Raw genomic sequence first — 15,957 nt, 5'->3', positions numbered from 1 at the left:
GACAGGTAAGGAGACCCTCACTAACTACCTCTGCTCCCAATGCCCCTAGTGGTCACTAGGATAGTTGGTGCAAAAGGTCGGTGCACTGGAAGTCCATCTCCAACACTCAGTTGTGTCCTTGTGTCTCTCCCTCTGTGGCAAAATTTGTTCAAGGTCTGAACTTGCTTGCTTGGAGACAGAGGACCGTGGGAGAGTGCAGACAGTGAGTAATTGTGCTACTGCATGAGGAACTTGTATGTGAAAGGAGAGCAAGTTTGAAGAAAGGGGAGGGCATTTTAGAAGAGGGGAGCATGAGGAAAAAAATCTTAAGCCTATCTGCAGAGTAAGTGTGGACTGGAAGCAGAACGAAAGTGTTAAGGAATCCTTTCCAGATTAGATGGTTGGTTGGTTTTGAAGGGATTATGGTTCCTGCTCTGCATGTCTATTGAATGGGCAGCCACCATTATCCACGACACCTCCTTCCATTGTAAGAGAAGTTCCGTGGTCCATAAGGTCCAGTTTTACACCTTCACTGAATACAGGCATTCTGAGAACAAGACACACACACACACACGGTTCTGAGAATAGTGCTATGTGACACAGCTTATTTATTTACTTTCTTACTTCATTGTCTGTCTTTCTTAGGCTCTTGCCAGAGTGAGAGGATTGCTGCCATTCACAGAGTAGCGGGAGAGCTCCCGGAAATCACTGGTGTTTGTCTCTCACATGTGCGCATGTTTGAACTGCTTTGGCAGCAGACCTGCAACCTCAGTGCTGCCAAGAGAGTGGCGAGAGAGTGTGGCTAGACTGCCAGTGCAGCGAGTGGAGAGGAGAAAGTGAGGGAGAGAAACAGGTTGAAAGGTCCCCTGCTTGAATAATATGCCACAGATGTGTGTGTTATAGATGTATGATTTAACATGTAGTCTGCAGCTGGGCTCATCTGCTTGAGTTATCCTCTCTGTGTGGAATTTTAGTTCTTGCTCTCTGCTTGTTGACATATATTTATTTATTGTTTATTTAAAATATTTCTATACCACCCAAAACTTGCGTCTCTGGGCGGTTTACAATTAAAATCATTTAAAAGATTAAAAACATTTAAAACCCAGTATTGAAATTATTTAAAACTATAAATCTAATTAAAAGCCTGGGTGAATAAATGTGTCTTCAGTGCCCCTTTAACAGTTGCAAGAGATGGGGAGGCTCTTATTTCAACAGGGAGTGCATTACAAAGTCCAGGGCTGCAAAGGAGAAGGCTCATTCCCGAGTAGCCACCAGACGAGTTGGCGGCAACTGCAGGCGAATCTCTCCAGATGATCTTAGCAGGCAGTGAGGTTCATGGTGAAGACGTTCTCTTAAATACCAAGGGGGTTACCAGCATATGTACCACTGTATTGAGGCCATTCATCTCAAGAAAAGGACGCAGCTGGCGTATCAGCCGAAGCTGATAAAAAGCACCTCTGGCTACTGCCTCAACCTGGGACACCAGGGAGAGGTTTGGACCCAGAAGTACCCCTAGACTGCATACCTGTTCCTTCTGGGGGAGTGTGACCCCATCCAGAACTGGCAGATCAAAATCATCTCCCAAGTTTCGACCCCACACAATAAGTACCTCCATCTTATCGGGATTCAGCCTCAGTTTGTTATCCCTCATCCAACCCATTACTGCCTCCAGGCAGGAGTTTAGGGAGGTTATGCCTTCTCCTGATGATGTTGACATAGAGAAATAGATTTAGGTGTCATCAGCATATTGATAACACCCTGCACCAAATCCCCTGATGATCTCTCCTAGCAGAGACCAACAGAGTCACACTCCCTCTGTCAATTCCCAATTGGAGATCGTCCATCAGGATGACCAAGACAGTCACCACCCCATAGCCCGCTTGAAAGCCAGTTTAAAATGGGTCTAGATAATCAGTTTCCTCCAAGACTGCCTGGAGCTGGAAAGCCACCACCTTCTCAATCACCTTGCCCAACCATGGAAGGTTGGAGACAGGCCTGTGATTATTTAACTCTGAGGGATCCAAGGCAGGCTTCTTCAGAAGCGGTTTAATGATTGCCTCCTTAAGACAAGGAGGCATCAGTGCCCTCCCTCAGAGAAGCATTTATAATTTCTACCAGGCCCTCTACAACAGCCTCCCTGCCAGACAGCATAATAAGCCATGTCAGGCAAGGATCGAGAGGGCAGGTGGTAGGCCGCACCATTCCAAGCAACCCGTCCACATCCTCAGGAGCCACAAACTGAAACTCATTAATTATTATAATTATAATATAACTTTATTTTTTTAACAGCCATGCCTAAACACAAGCCAATGGCATCACCTAGCAAAGGGCCAAAACTTAAGAAATGCTGTCTCTTGTTCAAAAAAGAGTGGCTTGATGAAACAGATTTCCACAAATCTAAAGGTAGGTTCATGTAAAGCTGAGGGAAATATTCCACCACAATGAAGATACAGGCTTGGTTTGCAAAATATGTGCTGAAGCCCAAATATCCTGTGACTTCTCTACTGGCAAGAAATGGGAAGAGGGGTAAAAGCTGGACTATCTGAAGAGCCACTTGTCACCCCAAAGTCATGACTCTGCTGTACAAATCCTTAGGAGCAGGAACTTCGCTAAATCTAGCTTGAAAAACATGCTTTCACAAGCCAAGATGGACAGAGAGAAGAAACCGGAAATGATGGAAAGAAAATGCTCAAAGCCAGAAGAAATTAAACTTCTTATAGACAATGTTCTGCTTGCAGTACAGATGAACTCCTCCTCTGTGAACGCTGTGCAAACTGTATATGCTCACATTGGAAAGTATATGCAGATACCAGTGAGATGGCACAGCAAAAATTATGCTTTTGAGTTTTGGGAGCCAATCAGTGTTGTTGTCCATGCAGAGGTCATGTCAGGGATCCATGGGTCTTTCTATCACCCCCTTATTACTTGATGAAGGCACAGATATTTATGTTACCAAAGAGTTTATTTTGTACTTCAAGTTCAGAGATGCAAATTCTGCTGCAGTGCACCAGCCAGTTTTTGGTGGGATTGTTGACCTGACGGCTTGTTATGCGGAAGCTATTACAGCTGCTGTAAAAGATTTTCATACTCTGAATAGGCTGGACATGATGAAAATGGTGATGTTTACTTCATATGGTACTTCTGTTATGCTAGTGAAAAACAATGCTGTTGGCACAAGACTGAAGCAGTGGATTCCACATTTAGTGGAAAAGCACCGTGTGGCTCATTATGAAGATTTGGATTGGTTGACACATCGAGGAAAGTACCAATGATGAAGAAAATACAAACACAGTTAAGGGGCATGTATTCATTCTTCTGCACACACACACCTGCCGAACAGAATCTCTGCGAAAAACGGGGTTCTCCGGTATCATTTAAATATCTGCATGAGGTGAAGTGGCTTTCCAGACATTTCGCTGTAAATGCCTTGATGCGCAATTACGAGACTTCTCTGACATACTTTGAACATCAAGTCTCCGGAGATAACGACCCATTTCCAAAGTACTGCTGGACAAAGCTCTCTGATCTCAATTATCACATCACTCTTGCAGCACTGAATGATGTCTTATATAAATTAGCTGAGCTGTCTAAATGTTTCTAGAAAAGCTAACAACGGTGGAAGGTGTACAGCTAGCAAGAGCAAAAATCCAGAAGATGAGAGTGCAGATCAATTATGGGTATGGAACGGAGAACGTTTGCAAGCTAGTGGACAAATACAAAGACATCTTAGACCTTGGTCAAACGCATTCCTCTGCTGAAAACACCATGATGGGGGGAGAAGGAATTTGTTCTGAATAGAATAAAGTTATGATATACACTTCTTTCCTTCCATATTTAGTGTGTGTGTTATCTATAGTGGCGCATAATGTACTTGTGCACACACTGCCTTGATACTGTCACCCAGAACAAAACTCATTCCACTCACGGATGAAAAAAATTATAGGGCTCACTGGTCCCCAGATTTTGTTGGACTACAATCCCCATCACCCCCAGCCACAATGGCCTTTAATTGTGGCTGGGGATTATGGGAGTTGTAGTCCAACAACATCTGGGGACCCAAGTCTGAGAACCCGTGAGATCGCCATATTTGGAGGAAATCACTCCTTTTCTTTGTTCCCTGAACAAGTTTCACCTGGTCTGTAGGTTTTTCAGGAATAAAAGTTTCCTAGCCTTTTATGAATTATTTTTACACTGATTATGCTCTGGGCGATTTACTCATTTATGTTTTTATCCCACCCTTCTCAGAACAGCATACACAATCTCACCAGTTTATCCTCACAACCACTCTGCTAGGCAGCTTAGGCTGAGGGGAAATCACTGGCCCAAATGTCACTCAATTAGCTTCATGTCTGAGCAGGAATTTGAATCTGGATCTCTCAAGAGTACTTTATATGACCTTGTATCAGTCCAATCTGCATATATTGCCCATTTCCAGATGTGTTGTGAGTTTTCGTGTGTGGGTAAGAATCGGCAGTTGAAGCTTTCAGTACATCTACGGCTTATTTTCTGGATGGATTCTCTGATGACTAAGCAACTGTCGCTTCTCCCCATAGCTTTTCCCACACTGGGAGCATTTAAATGGTTTGTCTTCTGTATGGGTTCTCTTATGAACATAGAGACTGGAAAGCTGACTAAAGGACTTCTCGCATCCTCCACACTGATGCGGCTTCTCTCCAGTATGGATTCGCCCGTGTAAGTGAAGGTACGATTTGTAGCTGTATCTCTTGCCGCAATCAGAGCAATGAAATGGTCTTTCCTTTGTGTGGATCCTCTTGTGCTCTTTAAGGTGTGTGTTGCGATGGAATCCTTTCCCACAGTCAAAGCATTTGTACGGCTTCTCTGCCGAGTGGATTCTCTCGTGTTTGCGGCAGTTGTCGGGGTCGCTGAAGCTCTTCCCACACTTGAAGCATGAATACGGCCTCTCACCAGTGTGGTTTCTTTGATGTGTGATAAGGCGGGTCTTGTGGCTGAAGCCTTTCCCACAATCTGTGCATTTGTGTCGCCACTCTCCAGTATGAATGGTCTCATGCCTTCTCAGACGTTCTTTGGAGCTGAAGCTTTTCCCGCATTCTGAACATTCATATGGTCTCTCTCCAGTATGGCTTCTCTCATGTATAGTAAGTTCGTATCTCCTTTTATATACTTTCCCGCATTGAAAGCATATGTTTTCTTTCGCACCTTTGCGAATGCCTTGTAGGTCTGTGTTTTCACCAAGTCTCTTGTTGTCTCCTTGAGAGTGAATGGATTTCCCCTGCTTTTTTTCAGGCTGGTTTCCCTTCTGAGTCTCAGAGGCATGTCCTGGGTCAGGACCATGGGAAACTTTCCATTCTTCTCCCAATGTCATTCCACCTGGTTGCTTTCCCCTGGAATTTTCTGAGTGTGTGTTTCCTTTCTCACACAAACTCTTGCCATCTGCTGAAATACAAGCAGAATCCAAATATATATCAGCCCGATGATGTGTGGGTGGACCCAAACCAGTGTTCCCTGTAACAGGGATTCCAGTTGTTGACTACAACTCCCATCCCCTGCTAACTGGGCAAAGAGGCACCTTTCACCGTGGTGATTCTCTTTATTTAGCAGGGGGAGAGTAACTGGCCCTATCCACCCCCAGCACAGGACCTCCAGTGACTGTTGCTGGTGTCTATCTTGTGTGTTTTAGAATGTGAGCCCTTTGGGGACAGGGAGCCATCTTATTTATTTATTATTTCTCTGTGTAAACCACCTTGAGCCATTTTTGGAAGGGCGGTATAGAAATTGAATTATTATTAATCATCATCATCATCCCCAACCAAAGGCCATTGCAGCTGGGGATGCTGGGAGTTGTAGTCCACAACATCTGGGAATCTCTGTTATGGCAAACACTGCTCCAAACCCTAGGCCTTCCAAGTGCTGGACTGGATCAGGGAACTTTGAGGCATTGTGCTGTGATTTTCACTGCTCCTTTCTGTTCCTAGATAACCTTGCCCTTACTATTTAGTGCAGGCGTTCTTAAACAGTCAGTCATAGTCCAACGACAACCCAGATGTCATAGTCCAACGACAACCATCATCCCCAGTCACAATGGCTGAAAGCCAAAGGATGATGGGAGCTGTAATCCAACAACAGCTGGGGATCTAAGTTTGAGAACCCCTGTCTTATAGAGTGCTTTTCTGAATCTATTGCTCATCACTAGATTAGTGAAGATTTAGTGTTACGAGAACAGAAGACAACTTTCCTGTATCTCCACCCCTTCATGTTATCTGAAAAGTAGAGACCAACTCTAAAGTCCCACTGATTTCCCACTTGTTAGTCAACAAAAATGTGGGGGTCTAACTCACTGTAACATTTTAAAAAGGAAAAGTGAGAGTTGTACGGTTTCTGGAATTGCCATGAAAGTTTGATACAATTTGGGGGAAACAAGGACGCACACCCAGGCAAGAGACAATAACCTGAGTCACTGATATATTTTGGTTGTTATCTACACTTAACTGAACTGGTTTAGAAAGTAAACAAACAATCCCCAGAAAACCTGAATTTCATTCTGCAAGGAGGAAGGCTTTGGAGATCACCATAGCCCCCTTCAGACGTTATAAAAACGCCTCGCTGTAGCTGTGTGTAGCGGGGAGAAGGGGGAGGAAGTCCCGTCCGCATATCACTCACTCATGCACCCCTCTGCTCACATTTACTGTGAGGCTCATCTGAAGAGTGCAGAACTCTACCTGTGATAGTGGGCACTCCTGTGATTGCGAGACTGGATCAATCTAAGCTCGCAATCACGGGAGCACCCACCATCACTGGTAGGGCTCTGCAGAGAAGCTCTACTGTAAATGTAAGCAGTGGGGTGTGCGCGTGAGTGACACAGCAGAGACAGAACTTCCTTTTTAGAACATCTGATGCTGTCTCATGTCTCATGGGTCTCCCTCCAATAGCTTTTGGGTTAACAGTCCAATAAAAACTAAAGTCATAGCATATAGCAGAGGATCTTAGAGGATCCTGGTGAGGGTATTTTTTTGCTGACTCACCATGTTGTTTCAAGATGGCAGTCATGCAAAGTATAGGCAACACTCCCTTGAAACCCATGTGCTGATAGTCAGATGCAAGCCAAATTCACAGCACATGGAAGGTGGTCTAGAGAAGAATCACCATGAAAGTGATGGAAGGAGAAAGTAGGCTCTACTAGTTCTACTTATATCTAATTATTTTAAAGTCTCTAAAAAGTTCAAAGCCTCCAATAAATCAAGGCAGAAGGTATCTACCCAGTGAAGTGGATTTTCCACCATCTTCCTGTTTGATCTTCAAGTTCGGCTTCCACCAGGTGTTCAGTGGAGCCCTTCCTGGCTTGGGGAATTCCACGGCCTCTTCCTTCACTGCTCCTGAAATCTGAAGCAACAGAGAGAAACATATTTAGAATGCGGGCACAATTGCTGCGGTGGAGGGGGTGAGGGGTGGGATGGTGTGGCCAAAAGCAGAACTTCCCTCTGTCCAGTCTGACCCATGCATGAGAAGCAGTATGGTACAATGGGCAGATAAGGTTAGCATACTGGATTAGGCCCAAAAGACTGGGGTTCCAACCCCTGCTTAGCAGTGAAGCTCAGTGGATGACTTTAGACTGGGTCCCATGTTCAATCCCTGGCAACTCCATGTAGGGCTAGGAAAGACCCCTGCCTGGATCCCTGGAGAGCTGCTGAACATCAGACCAGACAATACTGAACCCGATGGACCAGTGGTCTGACTCAGTACATTGCAGCTGTTCTGGAGGCGATAGGGCTGTAGCTCAGAGGTAGAGCACTTGTTTTGCACACAGAAGGTCCTAGTGTACAATCTGAGTTCAACCCCAAGTTTCTCCAGGAAGGTCTGAGAAATACCCTTCTGAAACCCTGGGGAGTTGCTACTAGTCAGTAGACAATACAGAGTTTGATGGATTAATGGTGAAGGAGGAGAGCTGGTCTAGTGGTGAAGGTAAAGTGTGGCATCAAGTCAGTAATGACTCCTGGAGCCCACAGAGCCCTGTGGTTTTCTTTGGTAGAATACAGGAGGGGTTTACCATTGCCTCCTCCTGCACAATATGAGATGATGCCTTTCAGCATCTTCCTATATTACTGCTGCCCGATATAGTAGCAGTGGGGATTCTAACTGGCAACCTTCTGCTTGTTAGTCTAGCATTTCCCCGCTGCGCCACCTAAGTTAGGAAGCATTAATTGTTCCCTTTGTTAATCAGGGTCTGCCCTGGTTTGCCTTTGAATGGGATACTACATGTGAGCACTGTAAGATATTCCCCTCAGGGGATGTCGCCACTCTGGGAAGAGCAGAAGGTTCTAATTTCCCTCCCTGACATCTCCAAGATAGGGCTGAGAGAGACTCCTGCCTGCAACCTTGGAGAAGCTGCTGCCAGTCTGTGAAGACAATATTGAATTATTTGGATCAATGGCCAGACTTTGTATATGGCAGCTTCCTATGTTCCTAATGGTCTGATTCAGTATAAGGCAGCTTCATGTGTTCACCTCACTGACTCTGCCCAGATGATGAACAGAGATCTTGTTTTAGGCCCTCTAGTATATCTTTGTCTTCTTGCGACTGCTGATATTAAACACTCTCACCTGTTCTTCTTGCATCTTGTCCTCTTGATGCCTGCACAGGAAATCTTCCACCAAGACCACCGCCTGGGCACAGTTCTCTGGACCACTTCCTCTGACCCAACTCTGCATTTTCTGAGGCAAAATGGCCAAAAACTGCTCCAGGATTACCAGCTCCAGAATCTGCTCCTTGGTGTGTCTCTCTGGCTTTAGCCACTGAAGACAAAGCTCCTGGAGTCGAACACAAACTTCCACAGGCCCTTCTCCTTCATCATAGCAGAAGCGTCTGAAGCGTTGGCATTGTATGTCCCAACTGGCTGTCTCTTCATCTAGCTTCTCTTCCTTCCCTTCCATGCCATCTTCTGTCTTGATTTTATCCAATGGGATGCTGTTGACCAGTGGAGATTCTCTACTGAGGCCTGCTCCTTGGATCTCTTCATCTAGCTTCTCTTCCTTCCCTTCCATGCCATCTTCTGTCTTGATTTTATCCAATGGGATGCTGTTGACCAGTGGAGATTCTCTACTGAGGCCTGCTCCTTGGATCTCTTCATCTAGCTCCTCTTCCTTCCCTTCCATGCCATCTTCTGTCTTGATTTTATCCAATGGGATGCTGTTGACCAGTGGAGATTCTCTACTGAGGCCTGCTCCTTGGATCTCTTCATCTAGCTTCTCTTCCTTCCCTTCCATGCCATCTTCTGTCTTGATTTTATCCAATGGGATGCTGTTGACCAGTAGAGATTCTCTACTGAAGCCTGCTCCTTGGATCACACCTTCTTGTCTAGGCAGCTGGCTGGTGTCACCTGGGCCCTCAAAGGGGGCAAGAAAGGCTTTCGAATCATTCCTTGACATGGGCCGCAGCAGCTGTGGGTTGTTCCCGAGTCTCCTCACAAACTCCTGCAGCTGGGCGTCCCATTGATCTGGCAGGTCCTCCTTTACTTCCTCTTTAACTTGCACATTTCCCCCGAAGAATGCCTTAAAAGCTGCAGCTTGGATAACTGGAGGGACTTCTTCTGCCTGCTGTCCTGCTGCTGGCTCTGGATCCTCCATCTTCACTTCCAGTTTTGGCACCAATTTTGTTTGGGATCTGAGGGCCACCCCATCTGCTTGATGTCCATCCATTTCCATTGTCAGGTCAGCACTGGTTCTGTTGGCTTTACAAAATCTCTGTTTCCTGTCAGATGGAGGATAGATAGGCAGGATGTAGTATTCCTGGCTTTTGAAGGTAGCTCCTCCCTAAGGAAAAAGAGCAACCATTACCAAGATTGAGACAGTGTTAACCAATGCAGCGCCATTTTATATATCTAGCTAGTGAACCAAAGTTATTCCATTTTGTAGAATCATAGTATTAGAGGCCCCTTTTTATCCTGAACTTTCTTGCACTTTTTCTAGAGACCTTGAGTTACTGAAGGCATACACAATCTCCCCCAGATGCAGAAACCAAGCTAACAAGCTGGAATGCTTCAGGAACAGCATAGATAAGGAGGACCAAAGTATTATATGGTGGCAATAATTCAAGTCTCTGAAGTTGCTAATTAGGCAGAAACTCCCTGTCATGATTGTTGTTGGAAAATACTGTACTGTGTCGTAATGCTTGAAACCATGTATATAAGCTCTGCGCTGTTTTTGCTCAGGGCTCCTTCATGTTGAGAATTTATTCCTGAAGGTGCCAATTCTCCGCAGAGAAATAAACTTTTTGAAAACGCTCTCTCACTGGTTGTGTCAATTGGCTTAGCACTTCCAGGCTTAGACCTGCATTTGGGGTAATAACAGAATGGTTGAGTTCAAAAAGCAAAGATGTATTAAGAAACTAGAACATCACATTGTATTTAAATTTTTAAAATCCAATTTTGATTTTAGAAAAACCCCCACAAAACACCGATTTTTATCAACCTGTGAAGCACATACTAATATACAAAGGGGTGCCTCTGAGTACCAGTTGCGGGGGAGTAACAGCAGGAGAGAGGGCATGGCCTCAACTCCTGCCTGTAGCTTCCAGCAGCATCTGGTGGGCCACTGTGTGAAATAGGATGCTGGACTAGATGGGCCTTGGGCCTGATCCAGCAGGGCTGTTCTTATGTTCTTAGCTAGGAGAAGCTGGGGCTTGAACCAGGGATCTTCGGCATGCAAAATAGATGCTCTTCCACAGAGAGATACCCCCTCCTACCTTTTATTGTTTCAGTTGTTATTTGTATATGCTTTGGATCCATGCCATTGCCTGGAACGGCATACCTCCAGCAACCTGTAGAGAACAGAGAGGGGCTCTCTGGCAGGATGCAGAGCAGACAGTGGGGAGGAGGAAGAGGAGAGAGTTTGATACCATCTCTACCATGGGAGAGCACAACCTTCCTTTCCTTCTCCCCCCCTCTCTTTCTGGGACAGGCTGTTCCCCACAACTTTCTTCCAAGACTTGTCCTGGTCTTGATTTTTATTTGCCTCCTAGAAATTATAATTATACCACTTTTCAACAACAGCAACAAAAGTTTTCAAATAGTAGTTTGCATTATTTATTACAAATACGACCAATATTTATATACCGCTTTTCAACAAAAGTTCCCAAAGCAGTTTAAAGGTAAAGTGTGCCGTCAAGTCAATATCTTTTAATTAGATATTGTTTTAATTGTGTGTTAATAGTTTCAACTTCTTAAATTTTAATTGTTGAAATATGTTAATCTTTTTATTGGTTGTTTTTTATTGTCTTGTAAACTGCCCAGAGAAGTTGCATTTTGGGCGGTTTAAAAATATGCTAAACAAACAAACAAACAAACAAATAAATAAAGTCGATTTCAACTCCTGGTACCCACAGAGTCCAGTGGTTTTCTTTGGTAGGAGGGGTTTACCATTGCCTCCTCCTGCCTTTCAGCATCTTCCTATATTGCTGCTGCCCGATATAGTACCAGTGGGGATTTGAACCGGCAACCTTCTGCTTGTTAATCAAGCATTTTCCCGCTGCACTACTTAAGGTGTCCTACACAGATAAATAGATAAATAAATAAAATGGCTCCATGTCCCCAAAGGCTCACAATCTAAAAAAGAAACATAGGATAGACCCCAGCAACAGCCACTGGAGGGATGCTGTGCTTGGGATGGATAGGGCCAGTTGCTCTCCCTCTGCTAAATAAAGAGAATCACCACTTTGAAAAGGTGCTTCTTTGCTCAGTTAGCAGGGGACATTAATTAATAATAAATAATAATATGGTTCTCTGCCCCCGCCCCCGGCTCACAATCTAAGAAGAAACCCTAGGAGACAGAGTGCTGGATTTAGGCACAAACTAGGTAAGCCACAGTAGGCCTCTCATTATGATGAGCCTCTCAGTGCAAAAAATGACTAAATTTCAAGTTTTACATAATATATTTTCATTATAGATTCTCAAAGGCAGGATGCCTCTGAGTACCAGTTGCAGGGGAGCAACATCAGGAGAGAGGGCATGCCCTCAACTCCTGCCTGTGGCTCCCAGCGGCATCTGGTGGGCCACTGTGCGAAACAGGATGCTGGACTAGATGGGCCTTGGGCCTGATCCAGCATTATGTTCTTATGTTCTTATTTCTTGTTTAAAGGCATTCTGTTCTTATTTAAAGGCATTGCTAATACAAATAGGTCTATTGCAAGATAACTGTTTTTGTTAGATTATTAGTTTGGTGTTGCATCTTTGCAAGCAAAAATAAAGAGGAGTTATTTACTTTCAGTCATTTTTGTCATAGATTTTTAAAATGTAAAGCTATAGGGACTTTTGGGCTTAGCAAAGCTTAGGGCCAAAGCATGTCATAATCCTTCCAGCCCAGGAAGATTTTCCACACCTGGCTCTTAGCTTGCATCTTCTCCAGAATGGAGGCTGTGCGTTCACATATCAGCCAAATTTACCCCAAAGTCCCTGCGAGTTATTGGGGAGCACGTCACACACAATTCAGGTTTTTCATTGCACATTAGAGTGTAGCCCGATTTATATCTGGGGTAAAAAAAATCCACTTTTTTGTCGGTTTTGGGGGGCAACTTCTAACTCACAATAAAGCCTGTGGCAGCATGCTACTGATGGGCTGAACAGGGCGAGACAATTGCTCTGCTGAATATTTAAGCCCAACTTTGAAAGGTGTTTCTTTGTCCCATTCAGCAGGGAAATGCAAGCCAGCCCCCTCTGCATGCTCCTACAGATGCTCTTTTTAGATATCAACCCCCCCAAAAAACTCACCTGTTTGCCCACCTACCTAGAAGCCTTCCTCCCAGCAGCTGATGCTCCGAGTGGAAATTCAGAAAGGGGGTGGGATCTCATCGCCCCTTCCTTTGCAACTCAGTGATCTTTCTAGGAATCCAGACTTGCCCAAGGGAAGCCACTCAAAGAGGAAAGAAAAGGGATTGGTTGATTGGCTGGTTCCCTTGCTGTGCCTCTTGGGAGAAAGCAGACAGATGTTGCAGCTACCCAAGCCATTGATGAACATATTGTTACAAAATGGTGGGCAGTTATCTGAGGGGCCCTTGCTTTATAAGTCAATCACTGCCTGATGGCTCAGACTCAGAGGGTGTTTCTGAATAGCTACAATCACCCTTCCTTGAAGGCAACTGCTCTTCTTTCGGAATCCTGCTGCATGTGTCTTAATTGTTATTTTAACTACTTTAATTGTTTTTAATCGTTGATATTGGTTTCGTTGTAAGCTGCCCTGAGATGTAATGACTGGCAATATATGAATATAATAAATAAAATAAAACAAGTGTCACATTTCTCCCAGCTCGTGGCAGAGGTTCATGGGAAAGTACATGATCCCCCCTTCTCCTTTTCCACATACCCTGGAGGTATGTCTGAATCACTGAAAGAAACCACTGGCAGCTTCTAGCCAAGGGAGCCGGCAAAAGGATTTTAAGAGCTTAAAACAGAGATTCTCATACTCCCCCCCGCCCATGGATCCCTTGAAAATGACTTTGGATCACAGCAAACCACTTAATAAACTTGCTCTCCTGCAAGTGGTGTAGTGGTTAGAGTGCTGGACTAGGACCGGGGAGACCCGAGTTCAAATCCACATTCAGCCATGAGACTTGCTGGGTGACTCTGGGCCAGTCACGTTATCTCTCAGCCTATCCTACTCCACAGGGTTGTTGTGAGGAGAAACTGAAGTATGTAGTACACCGCTCTGGGCTCCTTGGAGAAAGAGCGGGATATAAAATGGAATAAATAAAAATAAACTGGTATTCAGAGGCCTCCTGCTCTGAGCCTGGAGGTAGCCTATAGTAGTGTTCTTCATAGTAAAGTCCGGGGTCCAGTAGCAACTCTCATTAACACTAAATGCAGCTCCTGACTAACTGTTTACTGGGCCTTTCATTTTTATCCTTTCAAAGCTCAATACTTTGCACAGTATCCTGGGCACTACGTGGAGGCAACTGTTGCCACGACAGCACTGTAGTGTTGTGCTTTGCCCAGTGCTGGGAGAGGCTCCTTTAAGGGAAACAGAGCCCTCTTGAGCCCCTACACCATCTTGGAAGGTGTGCATAGGATGCTGGGAAGGGTAGCCCTTCCCAGCACTTCCCATCTATAATTATTTTTATTTCAACTTTTGTTGAAAAGCAGTAAATAAATATCCTCCGTCGTCGTCATCTATTTAGCGATCACAGCTAATACACATTGATAGACTTATCCTCCTATAGGAATTTGTCTAATCCCCACTTTGGAAAGAAAGGTTGTGCCGTTGAGTCGGTATTCTTGGTAGGATACAAGAGTGGTTTGCCATTGCCTTCTCCCGCACAGTCTGAGATTCAGCACCTTCCTATATCACTGCTGCCCAATATAGGAGTTTCCCATATTCTGGGAAACACTCCAACAGGGATTTGAACCAACCGCCTCCTGCTCTCTAGGCAGGTTGCTTCGCCGCTGCGCCATTAGGTGGTTCAATCCCCCCTTTAAAAGCCATCAAAAACTGCAACCTTGTGAATGCATTTATTCTGTCTGCCAACATACTTTTTCAGCAATTAGCTTCTCCATAGATAGCTGGAGATGTAATAAGTAGCAATAAACGTTTGAGGGGGTTATGAAGCTTTATTGAAGCAATTCCAGCTCCCAATGAATATTAAGCAAATTCATTATCTTCAGGGGAAAACAGCTAATAGCAGAGATGTGGGGTTGAAATTTTTCCATGGAAAATTTTCCCGTACATTATTTTTCCATGGGGATTTTTCCATTTCTAAAAATTCATTGTTTCATAAAATGCATAAGTAACAACAAATGGATGCCAACGCAATATGAGGCAATTTCAAAGTTGTAGTTAATGTTTTTCAGGTGCTTATCCCTAGGAAGTGTGTGAGAGAGTGCATATACATTTATTAGTTTGTAAACAGGAAGGCAATATGCTGGATTTTTGTTTTATTTTATTAAATATATAGGTCAAATGACATGTCAAATCAGATCACAGTCTTTTAGGGCATCAGGAAAATTGACACAGTATAATTTTCTGAGGACAAATTTTGTGCAAAGAGAGAAAATTGCATGGCAAACTTTTCCAGAAAATTTCCAAATTCAAAGTTTTCCAGAAAACCCACATCTTTGGCTAATACAACTCACTAGAGAAAATGAGCTTCATGTTTGTTCTCTGACAAACTTGAATGGGAAGTGGTGTAGCCAGGGCATGCCGCTACCTCTCAGCTTCTTCTCCCTCCATCCCCATCTGCAGTACAGAGATAATAAAATTGATCTACCTTACAGGATTGTTGTTAGCATTACAGAAATAACGTATGTGAAGTCCAGCTTTTCTAAGAAGCACTTTATATCAGTGTTAGATTCCATGTCCACAAAGTTACTTCTGATTTCTTACTACCATCAGGGAGTTGCCCTCTTGTTGCTGGTTTTTTCATAATGGCAGAGATTAGTCATTGAAGCTTTTGCCACGTTTGTGCAAAGTTTCTCTAGACACAGGAGGCGGATAGCTGTGGCCAGATTCAGGCATGCAGAGAAATGAGATGGGAGAATCTAGGTCGTTGAATGGATGTATTGCTTTGAATAGCAGGAGATAATTTTTTTTAAAAAAAATTAAAAACAAAAAGAAAAATAACTTTTAAAATTAAAAAGCACACCTCCTTGCTCCTAGCAGAAAACTATCACATCAAGAAGAAAGCTTCTGACCCAGCTCTTGCCGTGCTGGGCTAGATTTCTACTTATAGGGAGGTCTTTTTATACCAGGGAGCATTCAAGCATGCAAGTTTCAGCTGCAACCTAGAATATAGAATTGTAGAGTTAGAAGGGGCCTTAGAGGTCTTTTAGTCCAACCCCCTGCTCAGTACATGAAACTACAGCAGTGCCAGAGGTGCTACAGCATCTCTGAAAGGTGCCTGTCCAGCTCCTATTTGAAAACCTCTGGTGGAGAGCCCACAACTGCATGAGGCAGACCGATCCACTGTCAAATAGCCCCTGCGGTTAGGAAATTCCTCCTACTGTAGCCTGATAATTGAGCA

The 15,957-nt window shown here is 44.3% G+C and overlaps 1 protein-coding gene across 3 annotated transcripts; it reads right to left on the bottom strand.

The window, feature by feature from the left end:
• Positions 1-2,257: 2,257 nt before the first annotated feature.
• Positions 2,258-13,981, bottom strand: LOC128342606 (zinc finger and SCAN domain-containing protein 30-like). Of its 3 annotated transcripts, none has more exons than XM_053290102.1 (5): positions 13,863-13,981; positions 12,716-12,911; positions 8,556-9,764; positions 7,215-7,338; positions 2,258-5,394 (listed from the first exon to the last, which is right to left on the bottom strand). In XM_053290102.1, exons 3-5 carry the CDS (start codon positions 9,654-9,656, stop codon positions 4,472-4,474), a joined length of 2,148 nt encoding a protein of 715 aa, XP_053146077.1. In that variant the 5' UTR covers positions 9,657-9,764; positions 12,716-12,911; positions 13,863-13,981; the 3' UTR covers positions 2,258-4,471. The 3 variants fall into 3 exon arrangements, with proteins under 3 accessions (XP_053146077.1, XP_053146080.1, XP_053146079.1); XM_053290105.1 differs by having other exon boundaries at positions 2,258-5,391; XM_053290104.1 differs by having other exon boundaries at positions 12,732-12,911.
• Between the last annotated feature and the right edge of the window lie 1,976 nt (positions 13,982-15,957).

This window comes from Hemicordylus capensis, chromosome 2, assembly GCF_027244095.1.
Source record: "Hemicordylus capensis ecotype Gifberg chromosome 2, rHemCap1.1.pri, whole genome shotgun sequence".
Lineage (NCBI taxonomy): Eukaryota > Metazoa > Chordata > Lepidosauria > Squamata > Cordylidae > Hemicordylus > Hemicordylus capensis.
The sequence above is the reverse complement of the archived record's forward strand: the minus strand, read 5'-3'. Positions and strand labels throughout refer to the sequence as shown.